General features: G+C 56.4%; 2 protein-coding genes across 3 annotated transcripts; both read right to left on the bottom strand.

Moving 5' to 3' along the window:
* Positions 1 to 2915: 2915 nt before the first annotated feature.
* On the bottom strand, positions 2916 to 15397 carry LOC144279419 (guanylate-binding protein 3-like). Its single transcript, XM_077840917.1, has 6 exons — positions 15119 to 15397; positions 13771 to 13983; positions 13158 to 13211; positions 10193 to 10200; positions 7229 to 7269; positions 2916 to 3418 (listed from the first exon to the last, which is right to left on the bottom strand). Exons 1-6 carry the CDS (start codon positions 15395 to 15397, stop codon positions 2916 to 2918), a joined length of 1098 nt encoding a protein of 365 aa, XP_077697043.1.
* Positions 6998 to 9781, bottom strand: LOC144279639 (guanylate-binding protein 2-like). Of its 2 annotated transcripts, none has more exons than XM_077841217.1 (4): positions 9489 to 9781; positions 8197 to 8446; positions 7712 to 7902; positions 6998 to 7331 (listed from the first exon to the last, which is right to left on the bottom strand). In XM_077841217.1, the coding sequence occupies exons 1-4, from the start codon at positions 9598 to 9600 to the stop codon at positions 7297 to 7299; spliced, it is 588 nt and encodes a 195-aa protein (XP_077697343.1). In that variant the 5' UTR covers positions 9601 to 9781; the 3' UTR covers positions 6998 to 7296. The 2 variants fall into 2 exon arrangements, with proteins under 2 accessions (XP_077697343.1, XP_077697344.1); XM_077841218.1 differs by having other exon boundaries at positions 8202 to 8446.
* Positions 15398 to 16293: the final 896 nt, after the last annotated feature.

Genomic DNA, 16293 nt, shown 5'->3' with positions numbered 1-16293 from the left:
GCACTAAGCTGGGGCTGGGCAGGGCAGGGGGCACGGGGGGAGACACCAGGCTGGGGCTGGTGGGGCAGGGGGCACGGGGGGGGAGATACCAGGCTGGGGGGGCAGGAGCACGGGGGGGGGGGAGACACCAGGCTGGGGGGGGCAGGGCAGGGGGTACTGGGGGCGGGGGCTGGGAGACACCAGGCTGGGGGGGGCAGGGGGCACGGGGGGGCTGAGCTGGGGGGCAGCAAGAGGGAGACCGGACACCCAGCTATCGGGGTTTCTAGCTGCAGCTATTGCCCCCCCGGGTCCGGATTTCACACTTGCTCTCCGGGCGCCCAGCGGGGCAGCAGGGACCCGGGGGCGGGGCGGTATTAGTGGGCGGGGCATGGGGCGGGCTGGGGGCGGGGCATGGGAAGGGGACACTCTCAAGCCCCCCACCCCCCACAGCCCGTCCTGCCCGCGGCGGGCCCTGGAACCGCCCCCCACCGGCCCGCTGATTGGCTGAGCCCCCTTCCGCTCGGACACAGTGTAGCAATGGGGCCATGTGACCCCCCCGCCGGGATGAGGTCATGGCCCCCCCGGGCCCGCCCCCGCCTTAAAGTGACAAGTGCAAGGAGGGAAGGGGGGAGGTTCCCATGGGGTGGGGGGAACAGGGTGAAACTCACTCCAGGGGACCCGGATGCGGTGGTGCTGGCTGGGAGCCAGGACTCCTGGGTTCTCTCCCCGGCTCTGGGAGGGGAGTGGGGTTGAGTGGTTCGAGCAGGGGGGCGTCAGGGAGCCAGGACTCCTGGGTTCTCTCCCCGGCTCTGTGGGGGGAGTGGGGTCGAGTGGTTCGAGCAGGGGGGCTGGGAGCCAGGACTCCTGGGTTCTCTACCCGGCTCTGGGGGGGGAGTGGGGTCGAGTGGTTCGAGCAGAGGGGCGTCAGGGAGCCAGGACTCCTGGGTTCTCTCCCCGGCTCTGGGGGGGGAGTGGGGTCGAGTGGTTCGAGCAGGGGGGCTGGGAGCCAGGACTCCTGGGTTCTCTCCCCGGCTCTGGGGGGGGAGTGGGGTCGAGTGGTTCGAGCAGGGGGGCTGGGAGCCAGGACTCCTGGGTTCTCTCCCCGGCTCTGGGAGGGGAGTGGGGTCGAGTGGTTCGAGCAGGGGGGCTGGGAGCCAGGACTCCTGGGTTCTCTCCCCGGCTCTGGGGGGGGAGTGGGGTCGAGTGGTTCGAGCAGGGGGGCTGGGAGCCAGGACTCCTGGGTTCTCTCCCCGGCTCTGGGAGGAGAGTGGGGTCGAGTGGTTTGAGCAGGGCTAAATTAACAGATTGGGGATTCTCTCCATACCCTGGCAAACTGCGTCCGATGAAGTGAAGCTCATGCTCAAATAAATTGGTTAGTCTCTAAGGTGCCACAAGTCCTCCTTTTCTTTTTGTCATGGTTCTGTTAAACAGCCCCCGCACCCACCCCAGAGGTGGCTGCATCTCTGCTCTGTACATTTCCTTGGGATCTTGAGGCAGGAGCTGTGGGAATATTTGTCTCTGTTATGAAGACAAACGCCTGGACATCTAATGAGTGAAGCTTTTCTCCTGCCTCCCCCGCTTCACGCCTCATCACCGGCCCTTTCAAACCAGCCGGAGGATTTGATCGTTTAAGGCTAATTGAGCAAATGGGAATTAAAAGCTGATCCATCCAGCGGGTTGAAGCGTCACTGGGCTGCAGGCAGGCCTCTCGACATACACCCGCTCCCAGCGATCTCCCCGCAGAGTGGGAAGGGGAAGGCCAGAGCTGGGTGGATGTGAGACACGCCTAGGAAGCCCCCTTGAACACCACTCCTCCGACCCACCCAGATTTCACCCCCCACCTCCCATCTCAGCTCTGGACTCCCCCATCTCTAACCACTAGCCCCCACTCCCCTCCTAGAGCTGCGGAGAGAACCCAGGAGTCCTGGCTTCCAGCCCCCTGCTCCCTCATTTACCCTGTTGTGAGCTTAACTGTACAAGGGAAGTGAAAGTTCATTACACCAAGCTCGGTTGATGGGAAAAGAGGCCGAAGGGAGGCCAAGCCGGAATTAGCAGTAGTCAGGTGGCAAGTCACCGCTAACGGCCCAGCCAGAAGCTGCCTCGTCCTGTTGGGGTCCAGCCCTTTAACTGTTCCCTGGCTGTGGGGACAGACCCGACTGGTGTTTCCAAGGCGCGGTGCCGACTGACGTCTCCGCAGCCCAATTCTCTCCTTGAGCCCCTTTTGAAGTTGGAGAGTTTCGGGCTCGTGTGAACACCTTGAACTTGGGGCGGCTAAGAAAAGTGGGGTTCTGCCCCTCCGGCCGCACGGGTCCAAGGAGCAGTGACGCCGTCAGGGTGAACTTCCGCAGCCAACCCCCGTTGAAAGCCGAGGTGCCGCCCTGGCACTGCGGATGTGACCCGGGATGGCTAACGCGAGAACATGGCCACGCAGCCACGCTCGGTGGCCGGGCTATAGCCAGGTGCTGGCCTGCAGCCGTCTCCGCTGCGTCTGGTGAATGCCCCGGATAACGGCGTGGGCTTAACGTGGAGCTGCAACCGGGGACGCGGCCCGAGCAGGGTGTTTCCAGTGGATCCGGCCTGGGCCCTTCGCTAGTTACCATCTCAGCGAATGCTTTGAAAACACACAGCCTGCAGCGAACCCCTAAACTGGGGGAGTGGGAAATCCTGACGAGGACACGGCCCCGATACCGAGCCAGGCGGGTCACTTGGGAAACAAACAACGGGTCACGTGGGCTGCAGCCCATGAAAGCTTATGCTCCAATAAATTTCTTAGTCTCTAAGGTGCCACAAGTCCTCCTGTTCTTTCCCGCCCAAAGACCCACGGTGCAGGGGGACCGAGCTCAGACAAAGCCAAAGGCTCAGGGGCTGGCAAGGGGACGGGGGGCTGGACAAATTGGGGGGCTGGGCTGCGGTGGCTGCTGCCGATCTGCCCTTGCTCAGCTGGCTGGGTGTGAAAGATAGTCGCAGTCCCTGCCACGAATGGAGAGTCTGGCACGGTGGGTACTGAAGATGGGAGGACAGGGGCTGTGGACACGGCTGGGAGGGAAGAGGCTGAAGGGTGGCCCAGGGGGAAAGGGCCCAGGGGGTGGCCCAGGGGGAAATGGGTCAGGGGCACGGAAGGGAACAATGGGGCCACTGGCACGGGAGGCGTTGGCTGGACGTATCTCTTCCCTGAGGCCCGAGATCGCGTCCTCCATCAGCCTGGCTTTCTCCGCGAAGCCCTTCTGCAGCATGGCCTCCTGCTCCTTCAGCTTGCTCTCCAGCGCCCGCTCCGTCTCCTGCCGGGCACCGGCCAGCTCCTCCGCCACCTTGGCCTCCAGCTGCTTCACGTTCTCCTGGTGGCTGCGCTCCTGGTCCTTCACCAGCGGCTCCGTCTGCAGCCGCTTCTCCTCCGCCGCCTTCCGCTGCTGCTCCAGCCTCTCCCCCTCCTGCTTCTCCCCTGCACATCGGGACGAAGGGTCACAACGAACAACCCCGACGTAAAGGCCCCACGGTCACACGAGAACGGGCAGCATTTGGGGCAGATCTGCCGGAGTCTGATTCTCAGACATCTGAAGACCCCCCGCCCCCCATTTCCTGCCGACGTCCTGGTGGGCGCAGAGCTGCCCCTGCCTGGAGCTGAGTGAAGACCTGAGCGTCTGGGGTGGGGGCCCAACGAAATCATCAAAAGGAAACATTTTGTTTTGGATCAAAGTGGAACGTAAAACTGTCAGATTTCCCGGCGAAATGAAAATAGTTGGAAAAAAATTATTTGGGGTCAAGCTAAACGTTTCATTCAACCTGAAACAAATGTTTGTCTCTTTTTGTTTCCTGTTGTTTTAAATTATTTTTAAAAATAAAATGTCGGTCCAGCCCAGCCCAACCTGCCTTTCTGAAACAAAAAGTTGAAATATTTTAACATTTTTAGAATTGTTGTTAAGACCATAAGAGCGGCCAGACCGGGTCAGCCCAAAGGTCCATCCCGCCGAATGTCCTGGCTGCCGACAGAGGCCAGTGCCCGGTGCCCAGAGGGAATGAACAGAACAGGGCAATTATCGAGTGATCCATCCCGCTGTCAGGTCCCTGCATCTGCACTCAGAGGTTTAGGGACACCCAGAGCAAGGGGTTGTGTCCCTGCCCATCCTGGCTAATGGCCATTGAGGGACCCATCCTCCAGGAATGTATCTAGTTCTTTTCTGAACCCTGGTATTCCTCTGCTCTTCACAACATCCCCTGGCAGTGAGTCCCACAGGTTGGCTAAGCGTTGTGTGAGGAAATACTTACTTCCTGTTGTTTGTTTTAAACCTGCTGCCTGTTAATTTCATTGGGTAACCCCTGGTTCTTGTGTGACATGAAGAAGTAAACAACACTTCCTTCTTCGCTTTCCCCTCACCAGTCATGATTTGCAAGACCTCAATCACGTCCCCCCTTCGTCCCCTCTTTTCCAAACGGAACAAGTCTTTTTAATCTCTCCTCGCATGGAAGCAGTTCCATCCCCCTCATCATGTCTGTTGCCTTTCACTGCACTTTTCCCAGGTGTCACGGAGTGTGGGGGAGTCCAGGCCCTGCACCCCTCTTCCTGGGATTCACTGAGACTCTCAGCCAGCCAGTAAAACAGAAGGTTTATTGAACAACAGGAACACAGTCCAAAACAGAGCTTGTGGGTACAAGCAGGACCCCTCAGTCAAGTCCTTCTGGGGGGCAGGGAGCTTAGACCCCAGCCCTGGGGTTCCGTGCGTTCCACCACCCAGCCCCAAACTGAAACTAAACCCACCCAGCAGGCTCCCTCCTGCAGCCTCTGTTCACATTCCCGGGCAGAGGTGTTACCTCCCCCTCCCAGCTCTGGTTACCAGCTCTCAGGTCTCCCATCCCCAGGGAAACCCCCCTGCCACATTCCCAGGTCAACACTCCCCCCTCCCTGCTGTGTCACACCAGGTCTAACAGATCTTGTCATTGACCTGAATGATTTGCAACAAATTGGCCTAAATTACCACTAGCTTTGGTTGCCCTGAATCTGTGGGGGGAAAAACTTTCTGCAAAAAATGTCTTCTAACTCTACTAATGTCTGCTAGTGATAGCGGGGTTTCCCTGGTTGCCGGTGACAGGAGATTGGCTGCTGGGCGGAGTTTGACATGGGGAGCGGAGAGATTTTCTTGGGCACAGAGCCTGCCGGAGAGGCAGGTGTGGGGATTTCTGAGGAAGGGATCTTCCTGCTGCTGTACAGGCCCCTGTGCAAATCCTTTATAAGGAAGCAAGAGGACACTAATGAATACCCCTGCAAGGTCAGGAATTCTGGCGAACCCCTGGGCCCAAAGGGGCGACAATCTCTAATCTAACTCCAGAGATCCTCCTGTGTGGAGCTTAGCTAAGGAGCTAAACTCGGACGTGTTATTGCTGAGGCATCCTGCCACAACCCGTGACCGGGGGTTCAGACTGTGTAAAATGATGCTGTAGCATATAGGACTAAGCCAGCCCCCCCACACCCCCCCAGACCTACATATGCGATGCACGTTACCTGTGGTCGTTTGATGGATTGGTCCGTCCATGAGAGCAGTTGCCAGTTGGCTGGAGTTTATCAGACTCTGGGCTGCGGTTATCAAAATAGGCCCCCAAATCATTTAGACGCTTTCAAAAAATCTCACCCCTCGTTTTGATTTTTTGCCTGTACAAGTGAGCAGTGATTTGAAGTTGCTCTGGGAATCTTGCACCATTATTTTAGTTCCTGTGGGGCCTTACATTAAAAACGGATATTTTCCCCTATTTTTCTTTTAAATTCTCCTGAGGTTTGCTTGGTTTTTGCTTCTCCTTCACAGTATTTGAGTCTATGGCCCATAGTTCATACGCGCTAGACTGCCTTGTGACAGGCAGCAAATAATTCAAGGATGAAGAGGTATTTAAATCCAATGCGGTATTGATTTATAGTAAGTGAATTTCACGTGGGTGGAAAATACTGGTTCGGTGACCCCTAAGAGACACACACACACACACATACCCTCGAGTGTTTAATCTCTTTGGTCACTATTCATTCGGGCTGCAGGGGTTTTTTTAGAAGGTTATTAGAGGTTTAACTGCCACCCTTTGTTTCAGATAGCTGCAAGAGACAGATAAGCACAAGTCATTGCCCGAAGCAACTTAGAAATTGCAAACATCTTGGCGGAGGGGCGTCACTGAATATTGTTTTGGCTTAAGAGTCTGTGTGTAAGACACGGCAGAAGGGGGGAGACACTCAGAGGCAGAAGGAGCAGAAAGCGAGATGCAGCCCAAACAAGCAACTGATAGCACAACCCTGAGAGAAGCCCAGAGAGGGAGCTTTTGGGCACAATACTGGCTAAAAGAGGCTTCGAATTGTGAGCAAGGAAACTTTCTCCTGTTAGAATCAGAGAACCATAGAAGATCAGGGTTGGAGGGGACCTCAGGAGGTCATCTAGTCCAACCCCTGCTCAAAGCAGGACCAACCCCAACTAATTCATCCCAGCCAGGGCTGTGTCAAGCTGGGCCTTAAACACCTCAAAGGATGGAGATTCCACCCCCTCCCTAGGGAACCCAATGCAGCGCTTCACCACCCTCCTATTGAAATAGTGTTTCCTGATCTCCAGCCTAGACCTCCCCCACTGCAACTGGAGACCATTGCTCCTGGTTCTGTCATCTGCCACCACTGAGAACAGCCCAGCTCCATCCTCTTTGGGACCCCCCTCAGGTAGTTGAAAGCTGCTATCAAATCTCCCCTCACTCTTCTCTTCTGCAGACTAAACAATCCCAGTTCCCTCAGCCTCTCCTCGTAAGTCATGTGCCCCAGGCCCCTAATAATTTTCGTTGCCCTCCACTGGACTCTCTCCAGTTTGTCCACATCCCTTCTGGGGTGGGGGGTTCTGTTTTTCAAGTCCTCCTGTGTTCAGGGAAACTGCATTTGGTCCATGCTTGGTAAATAAACGGAACTGCACCAAAGGTACCAGACTCCATCCTCAATTTCTCCTCCCAACTGGAAGAACGCACAAGATCCCAAATTCTGGCGAGCCACTTGGGTCAGAGAGGGTGAAGCTTGGGACACAGTGAACTATTTATTCCTGTGCGTGGGACGTCACAAGCACCGTCACCACGCAATGGGGCGTGAGTCTGTCTAGTTTTGTGCTGCTAAAGAACGTCTCCTGCCTAATCCTTTGAAATAACCTTTCTTCATGGAACTGAAGAATTTTTTCCTAAGACGTCGGAGGAAATTAGGGAATTTTTAGGTCCAGTTCGATCAGAAATCCCCCAGACTAGGGCAATGTACTGGCTTTCTCCTCCTCTGCTTCCGTCAACGTTTTATCTGCTCTGAGGATGGCGTCTGTCGCTGCCGTCTCACTGGCCTGGTACTGGTCCAGTACCTCTTCTGCCTGGGAAGACAAGATTACATAGTGTTGAATTATTCATGAGCTCTCATGAATATGCTAATCACCCTCGTCTCCCAGGGGCCTGTGGCCAATAAAACAGGTTTCCTCTTAGCAAGGGCCGTTGCTGTAGTTTTAAAACAAACATCGGGGGGATGAGGTAGGAAAGCCGTGCTGTGGATACAAGGGCAACGGAAGGTCCCTAAAAGTGGGGGGGCCACCAGCGCCCAAACCGTGGCCCCGCCCCTGCACTACCCTTCCCCCGAGACCCAGCCCCCACTTCGCCTCTTCCTTTTAAAAGTGATGGGGCTATGGCCCCCCGTTCTGCTGCCCCGGTGTGGATAGTTACGCCCACTTTCCAAATGAAGGGGTTGTCACCCACTCACCTTGACCCCGTTGTTGGGTGTTGTCCGGAAGCTCACCACGTGGCTCTGGTCTCGGAGGTCTTGGTAGCCGCCAGGTAGCATGTAAACCCCGTCCGTGTGCTTCTTCCACACAGCGGCCGAGAGCTCCTCCCGCAACAAGAGGCAAAGTTCCTTGGAGATGCTTCATTTCTGCTGAAGACGTTGCCAAAGGCCTAGCCAAGAAAAGGAAAAAACCTTATTTCTGTCCTCTGCAGCCTCCTCTCTGCTCTCTCTTGTAGCTTGCGGGCGGCCCCTGCCCCACTGGAGAGAAGGACACAGTCCTGGCTTTCTAGCCCTTTCACCAGCAGGTAACTTACTCCCACTGCTCGAGCCAAGCTCACCTCGAGCGTGTGAGCTCACAGCGGTTTCAATCCTAGACAGGCCCCGGCACGGCTGCCCTGGGGGATTGAACCGGGGACCTCTAGAGCTAAAAGCACGAGTGCGTTACCATAAGCTCTAGCTGATACCTCACCGTCTCAGCCTTGAGGGAGAGCTGCATGAAAAGCTGCAGAGCGTCTGCCAGGCTTTTGCCGTGACGCTCCGAGAGCTCCATCATGGCCGCCGGGAATGCCACCCGCGTCTCTGTCTCAGCCACGTAGTGAGCCAGCGCCTCCGTGACGCCCATCTTGTTCTCTGTAGCCGTCACGGCGTCCTCCAGGCAGGGCACGTTCCCGCTGTGTGTCGTGTCCACGTAGCTTTTGACCAAGGCGCTGAGCACTGGGAGGAGAAAGGAGCAGAGGGTTAGGACACTGGGGGGCTTTTTCTGGGCCCTCCAGGGCTGACGGTCTATGTGGGGGACTGGTCCCTTCCTCTTTTGATCCTGGGCTAGACAAGCAGCCCTTCGAAGACAGCAATGGACAGGAAACAACCGGCCCCTGCAGGGTGGGAAATGATCATGCGATTAGGAGAGGAGGTGATCCCACTATCAGCTGCCAACCCACTGGGAATATGGCCCTGCACCAGGCTCAAACGGCTCATGCGATCCTGCTCAAACAGGGGAATCTTGAGTCTCTTCCTGGAAAATGGATCTCACTCTTCACACCAGCTTTAGCCGTTTTTAGCCTGAGTGGCTGGCCATATTTCGGGTCTCGTATGTTGTTTCTGTTATGGGGCGGGGGGGACATTACTGATGGAGTCAGCTATTTCTTTGCTACTTCTTTATTTACAAAGTCCTGTTCCCCAGAACATAGCAAGAGGCAGTTTTTTTACTCACAATCCCAAGCCTCTTTCCAGCCAACACGCTGCCCAAAAGATCTCCCTTGCTCTTAGCCTTTTTCAGGGTCATGTTAGAAGCACGTCTCTGGGGCTTGCTGGCTTCCTTCTGTCTCTGCTTCAGTGGTGATTCTGCTGCTTCTCTGCCACACCCTCCCCTCAAACACACACACACCTCCACCAAAAACAACATCCATATAGCTCAGATTCCTGAGCAGCCTTGTATATGTCCCACACTTTGGGTAGTGGCTTCTTTAGTCTCAGTTGCCTGGTTCCATAAAAGGAGCTTAATTGCTTCTTTGACACTTATCCTGATTGAAGGGCAGCTGCGACCCACCGGGTTTCACCCTGTATACCAATGTTGTGTTTCAGTAATTTGCTACTGGGGCAGCCCCCGGGCACTCGGAGCAGGGAGCTTAGCTGGGGGTGCTCATTAGGGAGTGCCGGAGAGCAAAGCAGCTGTGTGTGTCTGTGGCTTCCCAACAGGGCTGCATGTGAATTTGAAGCACCCCTATTGATCCCTTTTGTTTCCCATCCCATTAATCACCTGCATTAGCACAGCTCCTTGTGTCTGGCTGCCCTGCTGCAAACCGACCACTGGCTCCTCCTCTTTGCTGTCTCTGAGCTGGGACATGATGCCACTTTTTGCACCAGGACATTCATTCCCTTTAACAGCTTCAAGCCAGCGGGTGCTGCGAAACTCCAGGGGAGATTTATTCGCTTCTCCTTTCTGCTAAAAGTTGGCAGGGATGGGACTCGCGGCTGATTAGATTTCAGGCAACGGAGTTCGGGCATGTGGAACTTGCTGGGCCCGAAACCCCGCCACGCAGTGCAGACAGCTCTGTGTCAAATGGAAACTGAAAGTGGCCAGGAAAGCAGCCGCCCTTCGTATAACAGGAACTGATGCTGGGAATTCAGCCTCATGCCAACACAAAGCCTGTCTTGTGTTTCACTCTAAGCTGTGGGGAAAAGGCACAGCACCATCCCATAAAGTGAGGATAAACAGTACTCTTCCCTCCCCTACAGTCACCTACAGTCACCCGCAGGGTTTTACTGCCCATGGGTTCCTGGGCCGCCCTCCCCACCCTTTTTAAATATTGGCATAAGAGCTTTTTCCAGTCCTCTGGGACCTCCCTTGAATGCCAAGATGTGTTGCATATAAACATCAATGGTTCAGGGAGATCCTCGGCCAATTCTTTTGCTACTCTTCCATACGGGGTACCTGGTCCTGCTGATTTAGAGATGTGTAACTTTAGCATCTGGTATTTAACATCCCCCCCAGTCACTGGCCGAACAGAAAGCCTATTACTGCTGCTGGAACCGAAAGCCTCGGCCCCCTTCCTTCCACTCCAGGGCAGGAATATTCACAGAACCCATCTGCCTTCTTTGCATCCCTTGTGAGGCTTTTCCCAGCTGTGACCATTAGGGTGCCCAGGGGTCACATTTTGTAGCTTTCTCCACAGCCACGAGGGCTCGAAGCTTCCTTTTTCTTTAAGTCTGAAACCAGCCCAGACCCACCTGGCTCCAGGAGCTGGGGCTTTAAGGAAAGTGATAATACTCATGAACGTTGGCAGCACTGGTCCCTGCTGCCCCCTGGTACGACTAGCCGGGTGTATAAAGAGGCTGTAGCAGCCATGGGAAGGTCTTGAAAATAACAGGTTCAAGGGACGTGGCATCCAGCAGGACACGCTTGGGGGGGGGGTGCCACGCTCGGGAGGTGGCTCAGGGGATAAGAAGAAGCTTTCTGGGGAAAGGGGCCTCGCCATGACTGAAGGCGGTGTGATAAATGAAGGGGGGCGGGGAGCTCCCTTTTATGGACACCCAGCCAGCCAGTAGCTATAAAATCCCTCTGAGTAACTGTTCTCTAATCGCTCTACCTGTAAAGGGTTCAAAAGTCTCACTACTATGCCTAGGTAAAAGGAAGTGAGTGGACGCCTGGCCAAACGAGCCAATGGGAAGGCCAGAACATTGACCAGTTGAACAGAGACTCCCCTTTGGTCTGTCTGGGGTTGTTCTCCTGGGGAGAGGAGACAGGGCAGCAGCGATGCCGTAAGACGCTTGGGGCCAGTTTCAGTATCATACCTAGAAACTTCTCAGCTGAAAGCCCAGATACATAAATAGGTCAGGAAATGTCTCAAAAGACGCGATCAGGTTTGTCCCTTTTTATTTCTTTATGGCTTGTGGACTCCTCCCTGCTAACCCCGGGTGCTTTTGTTTTGCTTGTAACCTTTTAACTGGACCTCAAGAAAACTAGTTTTGGTGCTTAATCCTTGAGTTACTCTTAAAATCTAGCAAATGCCTAAGTTACCAGATGAATTTTCTTTTCTTTTTTTTATTAATAAAACATATCTTTTTAAGAACCGGATTGGATTGTTGTGTCCTAAGAGGCTTGTGCATCACGTTGTTTAATTAGCTGGTGGCAACAGCTGATTTCCTTTGTTTTCTTTCTCAGCTCTTCCTCAGAGGGGGGGTGAAAGGGCTTGAGGGTACCCCCCAGGGAGGAATTCCCAAGTGCGCCTTCCTGGTCTCTCAGAGGGGTTTCTTGCACTTGGGTGGTGGCAGCATCGACCCATCCAAGGTCAGACACAAGCAGTGACCTTGGGACTTCAATACCAGCCTGGAGTGGCCAGTATGAATTTTTAGAGTCCTTGTGGGCCCCACCTTGTGCACTCGAAGTGCCAGAGTAGGGAATCAGCCTTGACATGGTGTCAGCGGTGGGATTATTTTGAACCAGAGGCACAGATTTCAGGATTTTAAAAGGACACATTTTTCCTTTTTGCAGCCTGCAAAGCCAGGGAGGTATTTTCTTTCTTTTCCTTGCTTTGCTGCCTGAGGGGGACAGACTCACAGAGAGTTCAGCCTGCCAAGCCGGGAAGTCCAACAAGCAGTTATTTTTTTTCTATCTTCGTGGCAACGAAATAGCTAGGCTAGCTTTGGGCAGACTGTGCAGCAGGTTGCAGTCGGGCACCGACGGCCGAGAGAACCCAGTCTTCCCAAAGCGGCACGCCACAGAGCAGGCAGACCCAGATCCAGCCCAGAAATCCAGCTCCATGACAGAAATGCAGGGAGGGGATGGGGGACCGGAGACACCCACCCGAGGGAAGGGTCAGCCCTCCCCTCCCCGGGATCCAGGTGGCAGGCTGGAGGTATGCTCTTAACCCAGACCGAGTTCTGACTGCAGAAGACAGGAATTTCTTCCTGCAGATGAAGCGCTTGGAGGTGGAAGCGGAGGAGAAGTGCTTAGAGCTGGAAAGGGCGAAGCTGGGTCAACCAGGTAGCCCTACAGTCCTCCTCCAGGTACTGCTCTCAGCCTTGACAGCGGGTGTGATGGGCTGTCACCCCCGGGGTGCAGTCTGGGAGCCGTGGGAACAGCTGTGGGCTCTAACCCCCCAGCTGGGCAGGCCTCTCCCACACTGCTTTCTTGGAGAGTCAGCCAGCCTCACCAGGCCCTGTTATCACCCAACACGAGAGCAAGCGGCACCACACACCCCACTCAGCTACCTGAGTGCTTTACCGCAGCCACTCAAGGACAAAGCGCCCACTTCCCAGTTCCCCCGCCTTGCACCCTTGCTGGAGTGTGACCCTGGAATTAGACCATCATGCACTGCATAGGGATCTGTACAATCTAAGCTCATTAATAATCCCCCCTCCCACCCTCCAAACCCCTCGATCCCAGCCTGGAGCACCCTTCTGCGCCCCAAACCTCTCATCCCCAGCCCCACCCCAGAGCCTGCACCCCTTCCTGACCCCTTGTCCCAGCCCAGAGCCCCCTCCCACACCCTGAACTCCTAATTTCTGGCCCTACCCCAGAACCCACACCCCCAACCAGAGCCCTCACCCCCTCCTGCGCCCCGACCCCACCTGGCATGGGAGGAGGGGCAGGGGTTTCAGGGAGTCTCTAAAATAAAGGGGGCTGGGAAGGGGCATCCAGGGAGTTTGCTGGGGCGGGGGGATGCAGGGAGCTCCTGTTGGGTGCAATGAGTTTGGCTGACAGATGCTCTGCAGCGTGTGACCCCGGTATTATTTGCAGTCTGCATGGCCGTAGCACCCACGAGCCCCAGTCCTGACCCAGGGCCCCACGGCACCAGGCACTGCACAAACATGCTGCAGTGATGGAAACTGGTTCTGCTGCAAAGAGAAGGGGGCAGGGACCTGTTTGCAGGGTCTCACCAGCCACGTGCTTCTCGCCTCAGTCAGCAGGATGTCGGCTCAGCACGGCCTCTGCCTTGGCCTTCTTACTGGCCAGGAACTGCTCCAGAGTCTCCTCCGCCTGGACCAGAGATGGCCAAGTGCTGGATTATTCATCCAATCGACATGCTAATGAGCTCCCTCCTTTCTCAGGGTTGTGGGTCTCACAGGGGACTTTATTCTGCCTCGGGGCAAAATGTTCTCCCCACGAAGACGGAGGCATCACAGGGGCCGGAGTCAGGGGTGGGAAGATGGGAGCTGAGCTGCAGCACAGGGGCTGATCCCACCTCTCTGCAGCCTCATCCCCTCGGGGGAGGAAAATCGACACTTTGGTGGGGGTTTTCCGACAGTGCACCAGACCCCAGGGTTAGAAAGCAAGTGACTGGGTTGAGAGGAGCTGCCTTCCCACAAGGACAATGCTCGCACCCGCTGGGGAATGAGGGGTGTTTTTCTGAGAGCTGCTCTCCTTAAACAGGAATCATTTCAGGGATGTCCTACATCCTGTGCTATGCAGGAGGTCGGACCCACTGATTACAGGGGTCCCTCAGTGGGCTGAGAACTGATGAACCTTCTCCCGGAGCTGCGCGTGTTGTTGTAACTGCCAGGTTGGAGGGGAGGGGGGGCTAATTTCAAACACTCACCTTGACCCCTTTGTTGGCCTTCGCCCGGTAATCCTCCAGCACCCGGTTCTGGTCCCTGTCGTAGGCCTGGTACCCGCCGGGCTGGGAGTAACGCCCGGCGCTGAGTTTCTGCTGCATGGCGGCCGAGAGCTCCTCCAGCAGGGCGCGGCAGGTCTGCTCCGAAACGGCCTCGTTTTCTGCGAGGAGGTTTGCGTGTCGCTCCGTGATCCCGGCCTGGGCAAGGAAAGGGAGAAACCCCATCGCAGAGCCACGGCTGGGGCTGGATTCCGGTGCCCTCCCGCCTCCTCCGGCTGAGACCTGCGCCTGACAGCGGGTCACTGGCCAGTCAGGGGATTGGGGGAGCCGAAGGCTCACTGGCCACTCGGGGGATCAGAGGGTCACAGAATCATTGGCCAGTCGGGGGATTGGGAGGGCCAATGGTCCACTGGCCAATCGGGTCACCCGGGGATTGGACGGTCCCTGGAGCACGCACCAGGTTTCGGTCGGGTATCCGTACAGCACGTGGCACTACGGGGCCCTGACCCACCACTGCTGCCCAGCGGGCCCCCCTGCCCTGCAAATCCACCCCAGCAATGCTCTCCTTGCTGCTGGGCCCGGCCCAGGACCCCCTGTGACGATGTGGGTCTGTTCTTAATGTTTCCTCCGAATATTGTGGGGGTGCCCCAGTTTCCCCTATGCAGTTCTTAAGTATCTAGGGGGTGGGGTAAGGGTGTATGATCATTGCAGAGCCCTAGAGGGCAGGTGTGTGCAGGGGTCTGGACACAGAGAATGGCCGACACCCTGTTTCCTGGCAACTGATGGCCTGGGCCCTTCCTCCCTGCAAGGTGAGAGCTGAAGGTTGGAGAACAAAGGAATCAGGTGCCCTCCTGGCCCGGGGAAAGGAACAAAGCCGAGAGGAGGAGGGGCTGGAGAGAGTTTCAGTTTGGGGCTGGCTGGGACACGGAGTGAAGTGCAGACTTGGTTGTCTGGCTCACTGCCCCCAAAATGGACCCAGCTGAGGGGTCCCGTTCTCTGCACCCACAAGCTCTGTTTTAGACCACGTTCCTGTCGTCTAATAAACCTTCTGTTTTACCAGCTGGCTGAGAGTCACGTCTGACTGCGGAGTTGCGGGGCAGGACCCTCTGGCTTCCCCAGGACCCCGCCTGAGCGGACTCGCTGTGGGAAGCGCACGGAGGGGCAGAGGAGGCTGAATGCTCCGAGGTCAGACCCAGGAAGGTGGAGCCGGGTGAGCTGTGTGTCCTGCAGACAGGCTGCTCACAGAAAGGCGACTGCCCCAGAGTCCTGCCTGGCTTCATGGGGAGCAGCTCCAGAGCATCGCCCAGGGACTCCGTGACACCCCCCCACCTACCACCAGCTGCTTCTGGAACCCCTGCTCCTCGTCCTTGAAGGAGCGCTGCATGAAGAGCCGCAGGGCGTCCGCCTTGCACCTCCCGTGCGCCGCCGAGAGCTCGCCCAGCTCCGCCGGCAGCCGCAGCCCCCCCATCCCGGCCGCGTAGCGAGCCAGCGCCTCCCTGAGGGCCGCCTCGTTCTCGATGGCGGCCCGGGAGGTCACCGTGTTGTTCCCCTGCTTGTACCCATCCTGCTCCCCGTCGGCGCCATTCCCCACCAGGCACATGGGCTCCTCCATGGCCACGGGCTGAAGAGAGGGAGCAGCGGAGAGCCCAGAAGGAAGAGTGGGGTATGTATGTGAACAGCTGGTGTCCAAAGCGCTCTGCCCCAGAGGCGGACACGAAGGGAGCATTTATCCCACAGCAACGAATGGCTCCAACCTCAAGTGCTACACCCGGGCTGACCCACAGCTGGAATGATCAGGAAAATGGGTCATTGTGTGGTCATTAGGTTTCAGAGTTAACAGACTGTCACTAGAAATGGGGCAGTGCACGCCCCTCAGAGGGCTTTCGGCTGGGTGAAGGCTCTTTGCACACTGAGGCAGAAAACCCTGCCTGGAAGAGGTAATATCTGGAAGTTTTCTTTGCAGCCACAAGGGCTGGCGAGGGAGGGCTGGATTCTCACTGGTGCTAGGGCCCTTTTACACAGCTCAGGAAGGACAGAGCGTTTTATTTTCACCCACTTCCACAGGGCCTCTGTGTTCGTGAGAATCTGGCCCCATACTTCTACAAAACCTTCCCAGTGTGACCTGAATCCACCTAGTTTGCTGGCTGTGTCCGCAGGGAGCCGGACCCCAGTGTGAGTTGTGTCTTTCATAGCAATGGCATGTTACCCCTGGAACCTAATGATTGCTTCGTTATCTGTGTCACTGATGATCGTTTCAGCAGAAACACCCAGCCCCGGTGCTTAGTCCGTGTCATTGTGGGAAATGGGGCAGATCTCGGAGTCTTGAATGGGGCAGGCTAAATAGCACATGGCCAGCTGGCCACAGGAAGGTGAGCTCCCCCAGGACCCTGACCGGGTCGGGATCTCACACAGCAGGGGGCTTGGCTCCGTGTCCATTTCTTGATGCCAGCCAATCCCACTGCTTAAACTGTCCGCCAGCATTTGCGCTGCTAGGACCTCCCTGGGTAT

Source organism: Eretmochelys imbricata, chromosome 24, assembly GCF_965152235.1.
Source record: "Eretmochelys imbricata isolate rEreImb1 chromosome 24, rEreImb1.hap1, whole genome shotgun sequence".
NCBI lineage: Eukaryota > Metazoa > Chordata > Testudines > Cheloniidae > Eretmochelys > Eretmochelys imbricata.
Note: the sequence above shows the minus strand (reverse complement) of the source record. Positions and strands in the feature narration are given on the sequence as shown.